The sequence below is a fragment of the Camelina sativa genome, chromosome 18 (genome assembly GCF_030686135.1).
Source record: "Camelina sativa cultivar CO46 ecotype springtype chromosome 18, ASM3068613v1".
Taxonomy (NCBI): domain Eukaryota; kingdom Viridiplantae; phylum Streptophyta; class Magnoliopsida; order Brassicales; family Brassicaceae; genus Camelina; species Camelina sativa.
This window is the reverse complement of record NC_141897.1, coordinates 5,140,663-5,163,484: the sequence shown is the minus strand read 5'-3', so window position 1 is coordinate 5,163,484 and position 22,822 is coordinate 5,140,663. Positions and strand designations below refer to the sequence as shown.

Genomic DNA, 22,822 nt, shown 5'->3' with positions numbered 1-22,822 from the left:
CATATATAGAAGAATTAGTTCATGAGAGAAGTGATTCAACACATAGAAGCTTCTTGAGATTCAGAGCACAAACACAAACAATAATCACCAATTTATTCATCTAAATAATCAATATACATAGTTTAAAGGCAATACTTCAAGTCTGAAACAAACTAATTTACATGAATCAAGAGATCACAGATTGAAGAATCGAACAATTTAACCAACAATCTCTAACACATATGTGAAGTACAATGAATAGATTTACTCACATATTGATAGGTACAGGCGTTGCGGAATCATGATGAATTGTGATATCCCAGTTTCAGGGACATGCGAAGAGGTTTAAAATAATTGATTTGGCCACCTATGTCACAAAAATGCAATTATCTTTTCAGTCAAGGGGCTTAAGAGCACTCTAGAGTTAAACGTGCTTGAGCTGGATTAGTTTTAGGATCGGTGACCTTCTGGTAAATGACCGTCGGAACTGTGCGAGTGAGGACAAAACACAAGAAAAGATCATGTGGTGTTTTGTAGGGAAAGTAACAAGTCTTTAAAGCCTCCCGGACGTAGCAAACCAACTGTCGGATATGGATGGGATCATGGGCCTAGTGAGAGGACGTGAGGCCCATTTAGTAAAGTGGGCCCATGGACTGAAGGTGGACATAGGGCCCACTAAGAGGTGTCGGTCAAGGATTTACAAGTGGTATCAAAGCCGAAACCTAACGAGTGTGGAGTCGAGTGAGCTCACACCGTCGGGGGTGACAGTCTTGGTGCACAACGAGGACATTGCGATCTGTTAGTGGGGGTGAATTATTACACCCGGTTTCAGAGATTTGCGAAGAGGTTTAAATTAATTGATTTGGCCACCTATATCACCAAAATGCACTTATCTTTTCGGTCAAGGGTCCTGAGAGAACTCCAGAGTTAAGCGTGCTTGAGCTGGAGTAGTCTCATGATGGGTGACCTTCTGGGAAGTGACTGTCGGAACTGTTCAAGTGAGGACAAAACAAAAGGAAAGATCATGTGGTGATTTGTAGGGATGGTAAAAAGTTTTTAAAACCTCTCAGACGTAGCAAACCGACCGTTGGATATGGATGGGTTTACGGGCCTAGTGTGAGGACGTGAAGCCCATTAAGGAAGGTGGGATTGATGAATAGCGGGTTTCAGGAGTTTTTGGATGTCTGTCACCATTTTCATCGACGATATCCTGGTTTATTCTAAGAGTTCTCAGGAGCATGCAGTACATTTGAGAGCAGTTATGTAGAAGCTGCAGGAGCATAGGTTGTTTGCTAAGTTGAACAAGTGTAGTTTCTGGCAGCGAGAGATGGGATTTTTGGGTCACATTGTGTCTGCAAGAGCAGTTTCTGTAGATCCGGAAAAGATTTACGCCATCATGGATTGGCCTAGACCGTATAATGCCACAAAGATCAAGATTTTTCTTAGGTTGGCAGGTTACTACAGGAGGTTTGTGCAGAGGTTTGCGAACAGAGCATGACCGATGACTAAGTTGACAAGGAAGGATGTTGCTTTTGTTTTGTCACTTGAGTGCGAGGAGGGTTTCGCAAGCCTGAAGGAGATGCTGACTACTACGCCAGTGTTTACATTGCCAGAGCAGGTAGAGCCCTATATGGTTTATATTGATGCATTCAAAGCTGGTTTGGGGCGTGTGCTGATGCATCATGGGAAGGTTATTACCTACACTTCGCGGCAGTTGTGTAAGCATAAGGACAATTATCCTACTCATGATTTCGAGATGGTTGCGGTAGTTTTTGCCTTGAAGATTTGGAGATCTTATCTCTATAGTACAAATGTGCAGGTGTTTAAAGATCATAAGAGCCTAAAGTATATATTCACTCAGTGTGAGCTGAATTTGAGGCAGAGGGGGTTTATGGAGCTGGTGACGGATTATGATCTGGAGATAGCCTACCACCTTGGTAAGGCTAACTTTGTTGCAGATGCTCTGAGTCTCAAGTGGGCGGCTTTTGCTGAGGAGCAGGACATGGAGACTTTTGGTAGGAGAGATTAGTGCATGGAGGTTATGTGCTATTTCTCAGGAGCTGTTGGGGTTTGGAGGCGGCTGATAGAGCAGATCTTCTGAGCAGAGTGTGGTTGGCTCAGGAGAAAGATGTGGGGCTGGTGAATGCCACTAGAGTTGCTGGTTTTGAGCATCAGATCTCTGCCAATGGTACAATACTTGTGCACGGTCGTATTTGTATGCCCAAGGATGAGGAGTTGAGGCACGAGATCCTGAGAAAAGTTCATGTGAGCATGATCTCTACTCATCCAGGAGTGACCAAGATGTAGCATGACCTCAAGCGGTACTATCACTAGGTCAGGATGAAGAAGGATGTAGCTAGTTGGGTCGCGAGGTGTGATGTTTGCTAGCTAGTGAATGCTGAGCATCAGGTTTCAGGCGGCTTGCTGAAGAGTCTTCCCATTCCATAGTGGAAGTGGGACATGATCACGATAGATTTCGTGGTATGATTGCCAGTGTCTCAGACCTTTGATGCGATTTGGGTCATGTGAACCGGTTGACTAAGTCGGCAAATTTTCTAGCCATTTTCTAGCCATTAAGTATGTGAAGGAGATAGTCAGGTTGCATGGGGTGTCAACGTATATTCTCTGATTAGGATTCCAAGTTCTCTTCGATGTTTTGGAGGGCATTTCAGGCAGAGATGGGCACTAAGGTGCATATGAGTACAACTTATCATCCCCAGACAAATAGGAAGTCAGAGAGGACGATCTTGATGCTGGAGGATTTTTTGAGGATGTGTGTGTTGGATTGGGGTGGCCATTGGGCGGATCACCTGAGCTTGGTAGAGTTTGCTTACAACAACAGCTACCAAGCAAGTATTGGGATGGCTCCTTATGAGGCGTTGTAAGAGAGGCAATGACTTACACCGTTATGATGGACTCAGAAGGGGGAGAGGAGCATGTACGGGGCGAGTTTTGTTCAGGAGACCTCGGAGAAGATTCGGGTTCTGAGCTGAACATGAAGGAAGCTCAGGTTCGGCAAAGGAGTTATACCGATAAGAGGAAGAGAGATCTTGAGTTTCAGATGGGAGATAGAGTGTACCTCAAGATGGCCATGTAGCGGGGTCCGAACAGGTCATTGACTGAGACTAAGTTGAGTCCGAGGTATATGGTTCCGTTTACGGTGATTGAGCAGGTGGGACCGGTGGCATATAGGCTGGAGTTGCATGAGGTTATGCTTACGTTCCACAAGGTCTTCCATGTGTTTATGTTGCAGAAGTGTCTTCGCGAGGATGATCAGTTGTTGGCTAAGATACCCGAGGATCTTCGGCCCAACATGACTTTGGAGGCGAGACCGGTGAGGGTTCTCGAGAGGAGAGTTAAGAAACTTAAGAAGAAGAAGTTTCCTTTGATAATAGTCTTTTGGAACTATGATGGTGTTGAGGAGCAGACTTGGGAGCCAGAAGCGAGGATGAAGGCAAGGTTTAAGAAGTGGTTCGAGAAGCAAGCCGCGACTCGAGCTTGTTTAGCCTGGTCCCAGCTGTAGTCCGTGGCTGGAGCGGGAATGGAGTTTTCCAGCCCATCTCTCTTGTTACTTGGTCGCTTAGGGGTGGTTGGTTGTGTGACTAAGTACCAAGATAAGGTGGTTTTCGGGATACGAGTTTCCACGAAGTTGGGTTAATAGAGGAAAGTTTCCTGAGGTGGAAGTTTCTTAAAGTTGAAAGTTTCCAGAAATGGAAGGTGCTAAAAATAAAAAAATTTATGGGAGTTAGAATTTGTCCATTTTTATTAGTTGTGACTCTTGGTGGGGCTTGTGTCGCCTTTGTGGCGGACTTTTGAGTCATTGTGGTCCATGTGTGGCGGTCTTGAGAGATTGTGTGGCCTTTGTGGAAGGCTGTTTAGCCAATTGTGCGGCCTTTGTGGCGGGCTGTTTAGTGAATTGTATGGCCTTTATGGCGGGCTGTTTAGCCATTGTTGCCTGTTTAGGCGGTCCCTTGGGATATATGGTCTTCGTGACGGTTTTTCGGGACGTGTAGCCTGTTTCAGCGATCCTTCGTGATGTGTGGTCTTCGTGACGGTCCTTCGGGATGAGTGGTCTTTGTGATGGTCCTTTGGGAAGAGTGGTCTTAGTGAAAGTCCTTCGGGACGAGTGATCTTCGGTCATGTTTAGGACATTTATTTGGCCTTTATGGCGGTCTATTTAGACATTCGACCTATGTGGCAGTCTTGTTTAGGACATTTGTTGGCCTTTTTGCGGCCCTTGTGGCGTTTTGATGATCCTTGTGTGTTCATGAGGTATTCCAGTGAGGGGATCTGTGGTTAGTAGGACATTGTGTTGTTTTACGCGAGCCACTAGAAGAAAACCTTATTAGGGATAAGGCTCAGATGTGTTCAGAAATTGTTTTATTCTAAGGACAGTTGGACTGTAATGGCTCTTGGGTGACTTTAGTTAACCTAGTACTGCCATATTCTGAGACATTGTGGCTTGAGGGTATGGTTGGTATATCAACTTCGGATGAAGATCTGGGGTGCGCTGTAGGATGGCAACCCGAGAGACAAATATTTTAGACTTGCTTTTATATTATGGCATGTGGGCTTAGGCTGAAGAGGAGCCAACATAACTCAAGGTCGAGACCTATGAGTAAACTTAAGTCCAAAAGACGAGAGCAGATAATGCCTGGAACGTGAGTCTATCGCCTAGAGGTGACTTTCATAGATCATTAGGAGGAGTAGGGACTGTGGAGACGGTTGCACGAGAGTCTTTGGCTACACATTTAGCGAGTTTGCTCCGCACTGGCTCTACATTGACAATTTTGTCATAGCCAATTTAGCAAATTTTTTCCGCATTGACTCAACATTGGCTCTAAAGTATGACAATGTTGTCATAGCCAATTAGTTGAATTGGTTCCACATTGACTCAACAATGATAATGTTGTCATAGCCAATTATTAAATTGGTTCCACATTGCCTCATAAATGACAATGTTTGTGACACCCCGGTTTGCGTAGAGGTTTAAAATAATTGGTTTGGTCCCCTATGTCACAAAATTGCACTTATCTTTCTCGTCAGGAGTCCCGAGAGAACTCCAAAGTTAACCGTGCTTGAGCTGGAGTAGTTTCAGGATGGTTGACTTTCTGGGAAGTGATTATCTGAACTGTGCGAGTGAGGACAAAACACAGGGAAAGATCATGTGGTGATTTGTAAGGCCGGTAAGAAGTCTTTAAAGCCTCCTGGACGTATCAAATCGACCGTCGGGTATGGTGAACCTATGGGCTGGGAGTGGAAGTGGGGCCCATTAAGCAAGGTGAGCTCATGGGCCGGAAAAGGACATGGAGCCCACTAAGGAAGATGACGGTCGGGGCATTACAAGTTGTATTAGAGCCAAACCTAGACGAGTGTGGAGTCGAGTAGGCTCACACCATAGGGAGTGACGGTCTTGGTGCACAACAAGGACGTTGTGATCTATTTGTGAGGGTGAATTGTAACACCCCGATTTATGGACACGTTTAAAAGGAATTGATTTAGCTAGCTTGTCACAAAAGTGCAATTATCTTTTCGGTCATGTGTCTCGAGAGAACTCTAGAGTTAAGCTTGCTTGAGCTGGAGTAGTTTCAAAATGGGTGACCTTTCAACAACTTATTGTCAGAACTATGCGAGTGAGGACAAAACACAAAGAAAGATCATGTAGTGATTTATAGGGACGGTAACAAGTTTTTAAATCCTCCCAAACGTAGCAAACCGGCCATCAGGTATGAGTGGACCCATGGGCCTGTAGTGGACGTGTAGCCCATTAAACAAAATGGGTCCATGAGCCAGGAATAGACATGGACCCACTAAACAAGATGACGATTGGGGCGTTACAATGTTAAATCACTGCCACATTTTAACATGTCTTTTATTCACTGGACAAATGGTTTCTAGTAATGTGAGTTGTGCACAAAAGGTTTCTAGTAATGTGAGTTGTATATGGAGATGTGACTATCATCTCGTCACGTGATCTCTTGTCAGAGTCGTTCCCCTTACACCAATTTTGATGTCATACTCGTGACATGGTCCATTGCAACCCAATTTTCATCTCATTTTCACGATGTGACTAATTGGCCCTCACGCTCATAACGAATTAAAGTTTTGTTTCAATGGTACAACTCATGTAACATGATACAATTTTCATCACGTGCTAATGAAACTAGTTATATTTCATTATGGAGCAACTAGATGATTATTGTATTGAGTGCACAATCTTTAAGAGAGCGTCTCGTTAGCAGAGTTATGCCTTAATCGCTTCAGTGAAAGATTATTGTTAGCAAGTATCTTTTTGTCAAGTTCATGTATCTGGTACCCAACCATCAGGTGGATACTAGATTTGTTATATTGCCATTGAAACTTCTCTCTAACAAGCAGTTGCAGCAAGTAATTCACTTTTAGGTGATTACTCAATTTTTATAGTGAGCCTATCGTTCACATGTTCCTGAATCAATGGCCTCATTACTATATACAATGAAGAAGTTCAGGATCGTGTCCTGCATTGTAAAACTTGTTTATCTTGTGTCGTGATAAGTTCCACATCGCATGGAGTGATTTTTGTCTGATGACATGTTTATAGCTCATGTTCATGACATGAATTCTAAATTTTTGTAGAGAGCATCTTGAAGATTTGTGCATCAAGTGTCTCACTATAAGATCTTTGTTACCATTGTTTCTTTGTCATGCTTTTCCATCTCGTACCCAACTAGCATGTGGATACTAGACCCAAGAAAATTTTAGTGACGAGTATCTCATTAATAGTTTTCTGCATTGAGTGCTTTGTCACAAATATTTGCAAGCGCATTAACTATCATGTTGAAAAATACTTTAATTTCTTGAAATGTAAGCGCTCATAAACTTTTTAAATATGTCGATTCATTAGGGTTTGCTTCCTCATGGGTAAGCATTTTCCTACTTGTTTCATCAAGAGCCCATGGCTAATAGGTTTGCGAAGTATGCTTGCATGATAGTTAATGAGTTACAATATTTTAGTTTCTACTATCTTTAAAGCTAAAAATTATTTATTTAATGAAAGCAAAACAAAAAACGAATAATAATTTCTATTTCTTTTAAAAAAGTCCTGATATCATCAAGCCGTAAAAATTGAGACGTCGTTGACGTCTTTGTCATGTTGACGAATTGCGCTCCTCACTTTCAGTTTCGTTTAAAGTTTGATGAGTGTCCTTAGTTGTCGTATTTTTTAAAGTAGTTTTCTTTAGATTCCTCCTACTTGCGAATTGTTCCACAAAAAGATTCGTCAATGACGCAAACAAATTTATTGAACCATTTGGCAAGTTGATAAACCATTGAAGTGTTGTTCCGTAAGGCTTTAGCCAAATCCTTTACACATGGTAGCTTATTGATATTCCCTTTGAATGGCTGTTGTGAACATCCTTTGGGGTCGGATGTTCCATCATACATCTTCCTGGTTGGGAACATGAATTTCCTTGGCATCTCAGTGAGCGAGATTTCATCAAAAAAGAGTGTCAGCATATAAGTGTATGTTACTCTTCTGGATTGGTTAAGCTACACCAGGTAGTCAGATGATCATCACTTCCATCTCTACAAAACGTTTATTTAAGATTGCTTTCAAGTGAGCGAATTGTCTATGCTCGAGTCCCGAGAAGCTTTTATTGTTCCCCGTCGTGGGTGTCTCGTTAAGATTCTACATTAGATTTACTTTTACGTCGTGAAATCTATAGCTTGCTTCAGTATACACTCTTCTAGTGCCAACGAAGCGTTCTCCTCCTGTAGCTTTGCGTTATCGGTTTCGATCTGTGCAAGTTTCTTCACAACATCATTCAGCTTAAGTCAAGGCTTCAAGCTGAGCCGCAACATTTGCATCGATGGTAGTCATATCACCTCCATTTCCCATCATTTCACATAGCTTACTCTAGTCCCTCTCTAGCACCAATCGTTTGGGCAAAAATAATTGATTCGTTTGGAGTATACTGAAAATGAGAAATAAATAGTTAAATGATATTTTTATTTATCAAAGTATCAATCGCAACGTACAAGAATCAAGCGCAACGAGTCAATTTAGAAGCCCTAGCTACGTTTAGAATTGAGACTGGGTTCTTGTCGTTTCCTAAAGTATCTTGTCTCTTCTCTCGATTATGTATCTTATTACGATGAGGTAGCTACCTTTTCATAGGGAAATCTTGCCAACCCTAATCCTCATGGGACTTGGATTTGAGTTGTAACGCCCCGACCACCACCTCTCAGTGGGCCCCATGTCTAATCCTATTCCATGGGCCCACTTTCTATAATGGGCATCACGTCTTATCACTAGGCCTATGAGCCCATCCATGTCCGACGACCGGTTTGCTACGTCTGGGAGACTTGAAAGACTTGTTACTGTCCCTACAAATCACCACATGATCTTTCCCTTTGTTTTGTCCCCACTCGTACAGTTCCGACAATCACTTCCCGGAACTTCACCCATACGTAAGATCGCCAAAACTCGATCTATAACTCAATCTTCACCAAACTCGACCTTACTTGATTCTGATTTTATATATCTCAACTTTAGTTAATATTATTATAATTTTATCACATTGACTGAATTTTTTTTTCTAGTTTTACATGTTCCTGGTCAATATAAGATTAAGTCAACTTACCATATAATTTTATTCCAAATACAATAATAAGTAATTTTTAAATCTTCAATAATCAATTTTTAATATATTTTTCACATTCGTATCCTTTTTTATATTTAATGTTATAATATAAAATCTTTTTAATTTAGGTTTAATTTTCTTAACATAAATATATAAATATATGCACCAATATAGATTACAAAATCAATTAACACGACGACTAAGAGAAACATATATAGTCAAACTTGGAAAGAAATTTTTTGGTTTTACCAGAAAATTTAATATTTATTAATTAAAATATTCATTATTTTATATTTAAGATATTTATTTAGTTTCAATATTTGCGCACTCCCATCTATATATACATGGTCTCCAGTTTTTTTTACTTCACATTATCATTCAATCTTTTTATTATCATATTTCTTTTCATCGTGCGAAAACAATGATGTTTGTGAAACCAGATCATAAACTTCAATGTCTCACGTGCGGAGAAATCTTTCTAACCCATCGAGAACTTTTCTCACATTATCAGTCATTTCACACCAATGGAATGGACGCTGGTGTTTCTCTTTCAAGGAGACAACATTCTGTATCCATTTTTCATCCCAATTCCAACATCAACCATAATTTTGGTCAACTCCCTACTTTTCAAAGCAATTACCATAATAATTTTTACAATCAATCAACGAGGTTCCAAAACGCGTTTTATCCCGCGGCTGCTGCAACTGAGACACCTAATTTCCAAATTGTGCCCATGACTAATAACAATGATACCAATTTTGTTGTTGGTTATTATGTGCAACCACAATTGGAATCACAATTTCTTCAGTTGCAATCTCAACCCTATCCTCAGCGTCATTGGCACCCGCAAACACAACCTCAGCCGCAACGGCAATTGCAGCCACATATCATGGAGGAAGATAATTCAAGAGAGAAAAATGTGCGCACTTTACCCCTCATGGAGCAGTTGGAGCGAGAGTGGCCGGAGACTATTGTCATAGAAGACGATGAGGATTTTGTGGATCTTGATTTAAAGCTTTAAAAAAAATCCAATACTCTTTTTTTTGTCCTTTTAAATGAATAAAAAGTTAATTAGAACACAATAGGGCATTAAGACGAGGATGTATTGTAGATCTTATCTTTGAATTGGTTTATCAAATATATGAAATGTTTTTCTTTTGAGTAATCATTATATTAATTTCAACATATGGTCTTTTCATGGGTTCAAGATACATTTAAGTTTATAATCAAATAATACCCTAAACTGGTATATGAAAATTTCGGAAAAGTCCCATCATAAAACAAAATATGTGTCTGGAAAGTCTAATAAAAATGTGATATGTGTATCTAGAGAGATCTGTAAGCCTAATAAAAATATGAAATGCTTATCGAATAAAATGTGTAAATAAGTCCATCAAGAATACTAAATGCATAATAGAAGAGATATCATTCCTAAATAAAAATTACTCTCCAAAATCCAAGAGATTTGAACAATTTTTTTTTTTTTTTTTGGTAAACATATAAACATTGCAATTATTGCAAATATAGACTTGACCTCCAAAAATACAATACAACCATCAAAGACAATTAAAAATTTGATATTAAAAAACAAATAAAAATAAAGATTTAAACACATGACTACAAAAACTTATCTACATATACACTACTAATATGGTTTTTGATTAAAACAACCCGGCCTGTTTTTCACATAGTAATTAACTAGTGATCTCATACTCACTATCAACCTAACCACAATCAATTCAACAACTGAAATAGCGAAATATTAAACCAGCAATTATCCAATAACCAATAACCCAAAAATCCAGAACAATCAATTCATAAACCAACAATTTCAATAAGCGATAAACCGACATCCTAACAATATTCTATTGATCCGACTCTAGCGACCTAATAGAAGCCATACATCAATCAATCGAGCCTTTATAACATTTTCCTCTTCATTGCCTTGATTCCACGATCACTCTTTTCCTTTACCTGCACCTCAACACAAAAGAGTTGCATAAATATTTTCAGAAATACTTAGTGAGACAATCCTCCCATCTATGGAGCTATACACACAAGCATTAAGATCTTGAAGAATCAAACAAAAATCACAAGCAAGTTATAATCAAACCAATCAAACAAAGGAACATGTAATCCATCTGCTGAGTACTGATGTCGACCGACACCCTCCTGGTATCGACTGATACTTAATCGACTTTTTTCAACCAACACAGACCTCCAATATCGACTGATTGTCAACCAACAAAAACCTCCAGTGTCGACTGACACATTCCTAGTGTCGACTGACACATTCCTAGTGTCGACCGATACTCTCATCGATCACTCGCAAAACATTGCGATTTGTGTCGACCGACACCCTCTTAGAACATCGATTCCAAACATTACGATGCCCTAGCATTGATTCCAGACATCGCCATTGACCGCAACTCGACTTTCAAAGCCACCACTCGCTCAGGAACAACAAAACAGCCGAACAAGGTAGAGGGAATCACGAAAAACACAACAAGCAAGGAATCAATCCACCAAATCATATAAAAACATAGAAAACTCAGAGATCGCATGCTCAGATAAGCCATGATCATGCACTCAGCTCTGAAACATGAAGATCTGATTCAAACACAACAAAACAAGGTACCACATCAAGCTTCATAAGCACTCACCACTCTAGACCACCACTCCCACGGCTAGAACCCTTGTTCAAAAATGCGGCCTTCGTAGCCGCTTATTTGGCGGATAGGGGTTCGGCGGACGAGAGCCGCCGCGATTTGAGTATAATCGGCCAAGAAATCAAGACCATCAATATAACTCACCTTTTATAGGTTTTTAAGTTGGAAATCATATGTTGAGTAGAAAATCTATGATAATTGAGTAAAACCCAAAAGAGAAACAAACAAACAACCTAAATCGTGAAAAAAATAGTGAGGCAGCAAAAAATTACGGTTTTCAGCCGCAGGTTAGAGGTAGAAGAAGAGAGCATTCTCGTAATTTCAAGATTCATTAAATCTAAAAACGAAAAATAACAAAAATAATTGTTTCATGACATGAACATGAGACCTGCAAGTGACTAACTAACTACCCGACCACTAGACTAGGTTATATTTTACAATTTCACTACGCTTATCAAAATATATAGCTAAAAGTACAAAAAGTAAATCTTCGATTCCTCCCTGATTTAAATCCGATTTTCCGATAAATTGCTAGAACTCACCAAAAATGATACATAAAGCTTGAGAAACCTCCAAGAACTCATAGAGCACTCTCTGAACTTTATCTCTTTTTCAAATCTTTGGAAAACAAAAAGTTGCTAAAACCCTAAGTGGCGTCGAGTTCTACTCCTTATAAATAAAGCCCTGGGTTTACTTCCACCAAAACTAAAAACCGGCGATTTAACACTAAATCGACACCCACCCCGAACCCTCCTTCTGGTTATACATTGTTATACTTACAAACACATAAGATTTTAACAAATAACCTAAAGAACAACAATTGTTCATGCTCGTTATCCTCTTCGTGACCACTGTTATTGCGACATGACGCCCATCACATCCAACGAGGAAATGATTTGGTCATGCGCACGAGATTATATTAAAAAATGGATCATCTGACCATCTTGTTTTGATTAGTAATCTCTTATTATATTTTACTGTTCTTGGTTGAAAATAATAAAGGTATATAACTTTATAATTATTGTTCAAAAATATACATTTAATATGATAAGATATGAAACTTTTTTGTTTTGATATATATTAAACTATTATATAACACAAATATATATATATATATATATATATATGTATAGTATATATATTAAAATGTATTTTATTTCATATGACCATCTTGTTTTGATTAGTAATCTCTTATTATATTTTACTGTTTTTGGTTGAAAATAATAAAGGTATATAACTTTATAATTATTGTTCAAAAATATCCCTATATAAGTAAAAGAGAAGTACAAAAGTGCTTCCGGATCGGATCAATTTTGTAAAAATAACCCAAAATTAAGGGAGTTGGATCCGGGTGAAAAATATCTGCTGCGTTTAGAGTGAATTATCGGATGATAATTTAAAACTAAAAATTAAATAAATTTTCCATAAGTGAACCACATTAGTTATGTGAATATTTTGTGTTTCTGTAATTTAGGAAACAATCAATCATTATCAATTAGTATTTCATTCGACAATAACTTTACCAAAATTTGCAAATTGAATCAATATTGATATAGCATATACCATAAATAATAAAATGATAATCTCTAAATCGTTTAATATAATATTCTACCAGAAATTTCCATTAAATATCTAACTAAAATATATAATTAGAATTAAAATATTGATATATAATATATTCCTATGTAAATTTTTTTAAAAATGAGATTATTATTTTATATAAGAATAAATATTTGATATAACAAATAAAAAGGCATATACATATATAGCAAAGTTTAACATTATTTTTTTATATAAGTTTAACATTATTTTAATATATAAAAATGAAAATTATACTATAAATTATTATTATTAAAATATTTATCAATAGATTTGTTAATTCCTAATATTTAAAATTTTTACTATCATTATTTGGATATGAATAGAAACCGAAAAAAATGAAAACAGTAGTAATATTATTAAATTTCCTGTAATATAATCGTATAACAATTATAAGGAAGTTACTATTTTTTATGAAAAAAAAATTTCATATTAATTGTCATAATTAATAACAGATTTATGGTGATTTGTCATATTAACTGCTCCTAATATATGTACATATTTTTAAAAATATATAATTATATTTAAAATAAATTGCTGGACACACTTCTTCTTCTTATAAATATAGAGATGTGTAAATACTTTCATGATGGAAACATATTCTCTTCTTCTCTCCCTCTCTCTTAGTCTCTTATCATACATTACAATATTATACTAATTTAAGTTCTAAAAATCTTGTGATATTCACATTACCTCTTCTTCATTTTTAATATGACAGTTGTTTATCTATATCATATTGTAAATTATCATATGGATTTTTTATAACATAATAGGATTTGCATAATTTCAAACAATTTGAATAGCTATTTTTTTAATAGAGAAAACTGATCTATGTGTGTTTACAATAACAAAATATGCAGTTCCATAAAATCACATGTTATCCATGCGGGTATGTATACAATTTCATCAATATTATTTATGATTTCAGGTACATTAATTATAATCATATATTTTATAATATAATATTATTCATTTAAAATATCATGATATTTTAAAGAATACCCAGATTGGTTTGCAAAACTCACATTCATATTATAGAGCGGATTTGTCCAAAAAAAAAAGCGAGTTAGTAATAATATTTTTACAGATGTAATTTTTACAAATTAATCCGTCAAAACATATATTATATATTGTATTTTTAATAAATAACATATTTTACAATATTTTAAATTTATTGCTACTTTTAGTACAAATTATGTTATATATAAATAAATATTCCTCCGCGCTGTAGCACAGATCCGCTTCTAGTACATTTAATAAAATATGAAACTTTTTTGTTTTGATATATATTAAACTATTATATAACATATATATATATGTATATGTATACTATATATATTGAAATTCAATGAATTGTTGACACGCGGTCGGACCAGTGACCCCGAAGATCTTCCAGTTTGCTGTCAGGGTCGGGTTTAAAAACATTAGCTAAGAGATTAAAGAGTTAAAACCATATACTTTATCACATAATTTGTAATCAAATGATGTTCGATTTATTCCTTAAATTAGGAAACCGAAAATTTTGCCAAATAAAAGCAAAGTATCCAGAACATGTCACAGTTTCCTCCACTCACTCACCACCGTAAAGCCTCTCACTTCCTCTTCCCATTCCCTATGGTGAGTAGCTCAAAGCTCTGGAGCGTGATATCACGAGCAGTCCTCGACGGCGCAGCTCGGGCAAAAGAAGAAGACGATGGTCTAGAGGTCGGGTCAGGAACAAGCTGAGTCCTTTGAGCTGTTGAGGAACGGCCATTGTTTGGAATGACTCTGCTCGAACGGTTCTCTGTGAAATCAGCTGAAGAAGTGGCTCGAACGCTCGAGACAACAGCTTTTCTTGAAGAACTTGCGTGTCTTGTTGAAGAGATTGGTCTTTCGACGACTCTCTCATAGTTTTGCTGGTTTTTAGTTAAGAACGAGTTTAAAGAGAGGAATTCAAATTTTCAATAGCTAATATAGAAGAAGATTTTGATGTTTTAAGATGACTCACCGGTGTTGTATCCTTTGATGATGCTAATACATTCTCTGAGGTTCTTGGTCTAGATCGATCAGTTTGAACCGCGCCACTTCCTGAGCCATTTCTTCTAGCATATGCCTCTAAGGCACCCGAAAATCTATCGCGACTGTCGTTCCCAGCTCCAGCTGTATATAGAGAGACACAAATACAACGATTCAACCTTATACATGGGTTTACTATGTCCAGTTTTGTTCAAACAGCAAAGTACGAGTAGGGAACGTGATCCGTTTCTGACAAAGTCAGTTAAAATCAACCGACGAACAGCTCTAAATGCCAACTTACGATATTCATATAAAATGACGAACATTTCTTCAGAAGATGAAAAAAAGAAAAAAAAAAAACAGAACCTAAATCTTCTCCTAGGTGGCCACAAAGCATAGCAAGTAACCAAAAAGGGAAACTGTTTGATCGAGTGAAATAGCAGAAACAACCACGAAAAGATACACACAAATTTAGGCAAGTGTTTACTAAAGATACGGGTTATACAGTTTAAGGCTTACCTGAAGGTCTATCTGGTCTTTCGACAGTTGGTACTGGAGGATTCAAAGCTGGTCTCAGACTTGACTGTTGGAACACAGAGACAAACGTGAGAATTTGATAATACTTTTCCAAAAGAACTCTTTACAACAAAATTCCGAAGGAAAAGAAAAAACAGATGTTACTTACTCTTGGTTTGGAGCTCGAGCTGGAGCCGGAACTGAACTGTGGATACTTCAAGATTGTCCAATCAAATACATAATCAAACTGATAACCTGTAAATATTCAACATTAATAACAATTTTGAGGGTTTTTTACGTGAAATTATTCGAGCATAAACTACAGCAAAATAAAGAAAATGGACTTTTCCCAACCTTCTCGAATGAAGAGATCCCTGAATAGCCTCTTTAGGTATGGATAATCAGGTTTGTCTTCAAACCGCAATGATCGTACATAGAGGAAGTATGATGTGAACTCAGGTGGAAAGGATTTACAGAGAACCTGTCAATGGACATTTCATTTTTAAATTGTATTTTGCTAGCTCCAAGACAGGTTTCCTGATATAGTTGAAAAATGGATTAAGAATTGGTACCTCTACAGGTGTAAGCCTTTTCTTTTCACTGATCTTGTCATACTTCTGCTTTTTGGTACCCGCACGAAGGCCTTGCCAAGGAAGACTAGCAAGAGAGACTGAGGGTAAGGGACAAATGGAAAAAAAATGGAAGTATATTCCAAAATAATGGGTGAAGTAAAAGCATGTATCTATCTATACCTTCCTCGAAGAAAATACATAAGCACGTAACCAAGAGATTCCAGATCGTCCCTCCTACTTTGCTCTGTGTAAGAGATCTCAATTTAGAATTTGGAATTTAATGGAAGTATAAAATGTCAAGTGTACACATACATGATAGGAAAAGGAAAGAAGAAAAAGCTTCTATGAATGAAAATAAATAGTAAGCAGTACTCACCAATTCCAAGATGAGTGTTAACACTTGCATATCTAGCTGTTCCAGTAAGATTCTTGTTTTCCCTAAGGAGTAACTCTTGATTAGAAATATGAGAGGCGTAAAGGGAACATAGTTCCAATATTTCTTTAACACTTACAGAAATTTAACTTGTGCACAACTCTTTCAACAAGGAAAAAAAAAAATATGTACCTGTAGGGAATGTGCCTATGAGTTTGAAGATCTCTGTACTTTTTCGCAAGTCCGTAGTCAATGATGTAGACCTACACAAGAACAAATAGAAAATACCAGAGAACCAATGCAAACATATGTCACTTGATGTAGTAGCAAAAGAGTATGTCATACCATAAAAATGTTGCATACCATAACAACTCACCTGGTTTGCTTTGCGTCCAAGACCCATCAAAAAGTTATCTGGCTTAATGTCACGATGAAGAAATCCCCGGACATGCATATACTCAACTCTATTTATCTGAAGTAAACAGAAACAAGCATAAACAAGTAAAGCAATGTAATAACTCAAAAGTATCAGAATTCTAAGAAGAGAATTCTCATACCATCTGATCTGCGAGCATTAGAACTGTCTTTAGATTGAACCTCCGACTGCAATAATTAAATAAATCCTCCATGCTCGGACCCAAAAGGTCAATCACCATGCAGTTGAATTCACCCTCAACCCCATACCATTTTAGGTGCGGAATCCCAGCTTCAAGGAAAAAAGTGTAAAGATTAACAAAAGAAGGATAACCAAAGGTATTAAAACCGAAGAAATGCGAAACTTACTTCCTCCTTGAAGAAGCATATAGAGCTTTGACTCATAATGAAGTTGAGGATGCCTAGCCCGTGCAGGCTCCTGCAAAAAAATTGATAAATAATGAGTTTATACACTGTGTCAAATATAACCAGAGTTTTCGAATCACAATGTTGTGAACTTACAAGCTTCACAGCCACTTCTTCACCAGTTTGCACATTCACCCCTGATAACAAAACAAGTCACTAAATCAAAACTTGGAAAGACCAAAAGGAAAACAACTAAACAAGAAAGAAACATCAATCAAAAAAATTACCTAGAAAAAGTTCACCAAATGATCCACTTCCAAGTTTACGTCCAAGCTTATACTTGCCACCAACAACACGATCCATCGTTCTCCAACAAGTCTCCTTCTTTCTTCGATCTCTTAAACACTAACCCCAAGAAAAGAAAAAAAACCAAAGTTGACCCCAGATCTCAATTCATGTTCCCTAGCTCCTCTATAAGCCTGATCGAATTCAAAGATCCCCAATTCAATTCCACTAAGAAACCCTTCAATTATCCCTCAATCAAATCACCAAAATCAACATCAAATCGCTGAATCGATTTCAACCTTAAAGTTTCTACCTTTACCAAAACTAAAAATTACCCATTGACCAACATCGTCATCTGACAACTTCTCTGACAAAAGCTTCAGATTAGGTCACAGAATATACAAAAAAAAATGAAACCGAAGACACTTATAAAAAAAAAAAAAGGCGAAAAGAACGAAGAGACCGACGAAATCAAAGTCAGACCAAACAACCAAAAAAAAAAAAAAAGATTAGGTCTTTGGATTCGATTATCGTCTGATCTATATAGACTACTACGAGACAGCTTGATTCAGTAACTTTTCCTAGGGAAGGGAAAGATAACGAATTAGAGACGAAACCAAACGTTAAAAGAAAACTGAGAAAGAAATCAGACGAGAACGGATTTTTTATTTTTTATTTTCCTTATCCCTAATTTTTACAACTTTTTTTGTTTTTTGTTTTCTTCTCTCCAAATTTGCTTTAATTAGAATTTAATTAAATTCAATAAACAAGTAACGTCACCATATAAAAAGCCATATGGTAATAGCATAAAATTAGTTGGGCTTTTAATATTCTGTTCTGTAGCATCTTTATAAGAAAAAAAAAGTTGCTCTGTACCATTTATATTTGATTAATTCGTTTTTTCTGTTTATTCTGGATTTCTCAATTTTTTTAATTTTTCTGAAATTATATTATATTTATTTTTAGTTTTAGACCTTTTCTTCACAGTGTCAAACATATAATGACATGCATTTTCTACAAAGACAGCTAGAAGAACATTGGTTTTAAAATATTCAGACACCACAGCACTTGAATGTATATTTAAAACAAGAAAAAGTAAACAATGAACATCGTCATCAATTAGAGCCTTTAACCAAATTAGTAGTCGGTAAAGAGTAATCAACTCGCTTAAATAAACTGTACATGGGCTTAACTAATTGGGCTTTCTGTAAGAAGGTTTGGCCCATTAAAAAGTCCAAAAATGGATACTTTCATTTCTAGCATATTCGATTAAATCTGATGACGTGGGGATCACAGCATGGATCTGACCTTCTTTTTTCACCACCCGATAAATAAACCACACAAGCAAATCAAACCAAAGCTTCATACCTTCTTCACGCTCTCTCACTCATCATCAAATCACAATCTTTTCTACTTAATTTTCCGATCTCGATACGATGGCGAAGGAACCAGTTCGTGTTCTTGTTACCGGAGCTGCAGGTAATTTCATATCTCTCTCTGGCATCGGATCTCTGTTTATTGATTCGTATATCGTCAGATCTTTTACGTAGTTGGAAGTTTTGCTAAATTTGAAAATTTTACTCGAGTCCGGTAGCGAGATCTGAGCTGAGAAGATTTATTGGATCTTGTTAGTTTCGCTTTTGAAAAGTATAGTTCTGAGTGAAGCCTGCTGCATGTGATGTGAGATCTAATTTATGGATTTATTTGATTTTTTTCTGATTTTGGAACCTGTGTTTAGCGATTGATTGGTAAATTTGTGCGTAGATCATCTTTAAAATGTGTTTGGATTGTTGTATGGTCATTTTGGGGTTGTTTTCTCATGATTTTGCAAGCTTAGTTTAACGATATGTGTAGATTTTGTTTAAGTGTGTCATTGTACGGTTGTGCAGGACAAATCGGATATGCTCTTGTACCTATGATTGCAAGGGGGATAATGCTTGGTGCTGACCAGCCTGTGATCCTCCACATGCTTGATATCCCTCCAGCAGCAGAAGCTTTGAACGGTGTGAAGATGGAGTTGATCGATGCTGCTTTCCCACTTTTGAAAGGTAATTTGAGTTACCGAACAAAGTTGTATGAACATATTGTACTGTGGAGACAAGAATGTGATGTTGGCGTTTTTTTTTTGGTGGCAGGTGTGGTGGCTACAACTGATGCTGTTGAGGGTTGTACTGGTGTCAATGTTGCTGTCATGGTTGGTGGATTCCCAAGGAAGGAAGGAATGGAGAGGAAGGATGTCATGTCCAAGAACGTTTCCATTTACAAGTCTCAAGCTGCTGCCTTGGAGAAGCATGCTGCACCAAACTGCAAGGTTATAAGTCGTCTATGAATCATTTATTTTTTAGCCATTTTGCGGAAATGTAACAAGATGATCTTTCATATTCTCCCTAAGAATCTAGTCTAAGACAACTCTCTGCATTTCGTAGGTTCTGGTCGTTGCAAACCCTGCAAACACCAATGCCTTGATCTTGAAAGAATTTGCACCTTCGATCCCAGAGAAGAACATCACTTGCTTGACCAGGCTTGACCACAACAGGGCATTGGGACAGGTCTCTGAGAGGTTAAGCGTGCCAGTGTCTGATGTCAAGAACGTGATTATTTGGGGAAACCACTCATCAACCCAATACCCAGATGTCAACCATGCTACCGTCAAGACTTCTTCTGGAGAGAAGCCAGTGCGTGAGCTAGTCAAGAACGACGAGTGGTACAAATATTTAAAACCTCATAATATCTCCATCTAGTTTCTTTCTATGCAATGGTCACATATGTTTGAGGTTAATGTTGTAGGTTGAATGGAGAGTTCATCAGCACCGTTCAACAACGTGGAGCTGCCATTATCAAGGCCAGGAAGCTGTCTAGTGCGCTCTCTGCAGCTAGCTCTGCTTGTGATCATATTCGTGATTGGGTAGTTGGAACTCCCGAGGTCTGTCATTCCTACTATTCAATTTTCGAATCAGTTGATTGTTTTGTGTATTAAATAAAACGAAAATGTTCTCTGATTTGATTTCTCAGGGCACATTTGTTTCAATGGGGGTATATTCAGATGGATCGTACAACGTTCCGTCTGGACTTATCTACTCTTTCCCCGTAACCTGCCGTAATGGAGAGTGGACCATTGTTCAAGGTAAATATATTTTCTCGAAACCATATAGTTACCATAAGTAAAACACAATGCTTTAGAGGACCTGTGTACTGAACCGTAAACTCGATTGTCCACCTAGAATCCTAAGAGTGCAAAGCTGGTCCTCGTTGCAATATAGCGAGCTAGAGATGCTGGTTTATAGATTGTTCTGATGTGTGTGTGTGCTGTTGTTGATCACAGGTTTACCAATTGATGAAGTATCAAGGAAGAAGATGGATTTGACAGCAGAGGAGTTGAAGGAGGAGAAGGACCTCGCTTACTCTTGCCTCTCGTAAACCGGTTTTTTCTCAGCTGGTTTAATCAAATGAGAGCTCTGTCTCGAATAAAGAACTTTTGTTATAAAAAGAGCTTTTAATGACCTCTCTTAAGGTTTTAGTCCTCTTAATTTCCGATGTGTCAGCGCTGATTTGCTGACCATATAATAAACAAACAAGCATTTCGATCTATCGGTTTCAGATTTGGATTCTCTTACGTTACGAGAAAAAAAAAACTCGATTTTTAAATTGTTGAGTTTTGCAGATATGGGTTAAATCGTTGATTGATCTCTGTCCATATGAAGAAGTTTTAACCCATATCATCACAACTTCTTCATATTTTGAGTCTTTACAGAAGACCAACTTCTTCTATAATGTGTATAAAATATACAAAGCATTTAATTCCAATTTTAATTACTGAAATTCAAAATTTTTTTTTTACAAAGGTCGTGTTCGTTTCACCAGTTAGCATGTTCAAATGATCCATTCAAAAGTTTTATCCAAATGATTCATTTGAATGTCAAATGACTCAACAACAAAAAAAATGGTTCATCAGTTAGCATGTTCAAATGATCCATTCAAAAGTTTTATCCAAATGATTCATTTGAATGTCAAATGACTCAACAACAAAAAAAATGGTTCATTTGGATGATGCATTTGAATGGAAATGTGTTTGTTTGGTTATTTTACATTCCCATCTAAATGGATTTGATTAGAATAATGACTAAACTACCCATGTTTTGATCTAACAATTTTTACTTTTAATCTTAACTATATTAATTTTAAATATTGATTTAAAATATATATACATAAATTTTCATTCAAAACCAAACAAAAACTCTAGAAATCCCAATATAAATTATTTATAACAATTTTTTATAGGATATAAAACATGTTATGCCAATGTAAATTATTTGTAAATTATTTATAACAATTTTTTATATAAGTTTTTACAATAAAGACTTGTGAAGTGAAGGAGAAGCTGAACTGCTCAAGAACAAGAGCAAGAGACTTAGGATTGAAACAGAGGAATCACTTTTGGCTTAGAATGGGAAAGAATCTGTATAATCATTCAACTCCCAAATGTTTCCTGCAAAACCAATGAACATCAATCAAGTTTGTAAATCCTTAAGCTAAGTGACAATCCCAAATCCTACTATGGTAACATCAAACAAACACACAGCTTTACCATCAAACAAACCACAACAACGAAGTCTATGCTTTAATAACCACAACTTCAAGCATCAAACGTAACCACAAAGCTATACTAACCGAAGTCTCTGCTTAGGATCAGAAAACACAGAGCTCAGAAAAAGCTGTAACATTCACATGATGGTATGTATGGAACATGTCCATCATTTTCATCACCATGATGTTCATATGGTTCCACCACTTCCCAATGTAAAAAATCAATATCATCCTCTTGTGAATCTTTGATAAAATTATGGAGAGCCATTGTTGCTGTCCCAATCCTAATCCATTTATTCAGCTCATACTTAGGGTGCTTCCTGTCAATAATTCTCCATTTGGCCTTCCAAACACCAAAGGTTCTCTCAATTATCGATCTGAGACCAGAATGTTTACGGTTAAACAGCTCCCTACTGTTGGTCGGTGGTCCTCCTCTGCTGAACTGGTCTAGGTGATATCTAACTCTGCGATGAGGGCCTAGGTAACCACTTCTAGTTGGATACCATGAGTCCACTAAATAGTATTTTCCAGGCGGAGGATGAGGGAAAGAAGCTTCTTGTGTAGCACAATATGTTAGCACTTTGTGTCATGTGCTCTCCCGGGAACTCCAACATAAGCGTAAGTAAATCTCATACTGAAATTGCACATTGCAAGCAAATTCATTGTTGCTTCTGCATATTGCAAGATCTATGTCCTACACACACAAAAAAAACAAATAAACATCGGTCATTGAAGAAACAAACAAATAAGCAACCAACACCCTCTTTGTTTAGTGTTTGTAAACATAACCATTTAACCCAAATTTCATCATATGTGACAACTATATTGCAGATGAGAAACCCATAGAGA

General features: G+C 37.1%; 2 protein-coding genes, 1 long non-coding RNA gene and 1 pseudogene across 3 annotated transcripts; 1 reads left to right on the top strand and 3 right to left on the bottom strand.

Moving 5' to 3' along the window:
* Positions 1-10,158: 10,158 nt before the first annotated feature.
* LOC147921547 (uncharacterized) lies at positions 10,159-12,211 on the bottom strand. Its single transcript, XR_015589438.1, has 2 exons — positions 11,264-12,211; positions 10,159-10,574 (listed from the first exon to the last, which is right to left on the bottom strand). It is a non-coding gene; the product is annotated as an uncharacterized LOC147921547 (long non-coding RNA).
* Positions 12,212-14,282: 2,071 nt separating this feature from the next.
* Positions 14,283-18,241, bottom strand: LOC104760620 (casein kinase 1-like protein 8). The gene is made up of 14 exons (XM_010483571.3): positions 17,392-18,241; positions 17,261-17,301; positions 17,108-17,177; positions 16,882-17,030; positions 16,701-16,796; positions 16,517-16,587; positions 16,328-16,389; positions 16,132-16,195; positions 15,952-16,036; positions 15,734-15,860; positions 15,549-15,634; positions 15,383-15,446; positions 14,856-15,007; positions 14,283-14,763 (listed from the first exon to the last, which is right to left on the bottom strand). The coding sequence occupies exons 1-14, from the start codon at positions 17,465-17,467 to the stop codon at positions 14,461-14,463; spliced, it is 1,446 nt and encodes a 481-aa protein (XP_010481873.1). The 5' UTR covers positions 17,468-18,241; the 3' UTR covers positions 14,283-14,460.
* A 428-nt stretch (positions 18,242-18,669) lies between these two features.
* LOC104760619 (malate dehydrogenase 2, cytoplasmic) lies at positions 18,670-21,034 on the top strand. The gene is made up of 7 exons (XM_087500210.1): positions 18,670-18,868; positions 19,279-19,437; positions 19,525-19,700; positions 19,816-20,093; positions 20,177-20,312; positions 20,402-20,513; positions 20,712-21,034. Exons 1-7 carry the CDS (start codon positions 18,826-18,828, stop codon positions 20,804-20,806), a joined length of 999 nt encoding a protein of 332 aa, XP_087356336.1. The 5' UTR covers positions 18,670-18,825; the 3' UTR covers positions 20,807-21,034.
* A 955-nt stretch (positions 21,035-21,989) lies between these two features.
* Positions 21,990-22,617, bottom strand: LOC147921546 (uncharacterized; annotated as a pseudogene).
* Positions 22,618-22,822: the final 205 nt, after the last annotated feature.

Coding starts and splice junctions, on each gene's coding strand:
- LOC104760620 (XM_010483571.3), bottom strand. CDS start 17,467: ATGGATCGTGTTGTTGGTGGCAAGTATAAGCTTGGACGTAAACTTGGA. Junction 17,178..17,260: donor AAGAAGTGGCTGTGAAGCTT/GTAAGTTCACAA, acceptor ATTTTTTTGCAG/GAGCCTGCACGGGCTAGGCA. Junction 16,588..16,700: donor TTGGACGCAAAGCAAACCAG/GTGAGTTGTTAT, acceptor GTTCTTGTGTAG/GTCTACATCATTGACTACGG.
- LOC104760619 (XM_087500210.1), top strand. CDS start 18,826: ATGGCGAAGGAACCAGTTCGTGTTCTTGTTACCGGAGCTGCAG. Junction 18,869..19,278: donor TCTTGTTACCGGAGCTGCAG/GTAATTTCATAT, acceptor ACGGTTGTGCAG/GACAAATCGGATATGCTCTT. Junction 20,313..20,401: donor GGGTAGTTGGAACTCCCGAG/GTCTGTCATTCC, acceptor TTGATTTCTCAG/GGCACATTTGTTTCAATGGG.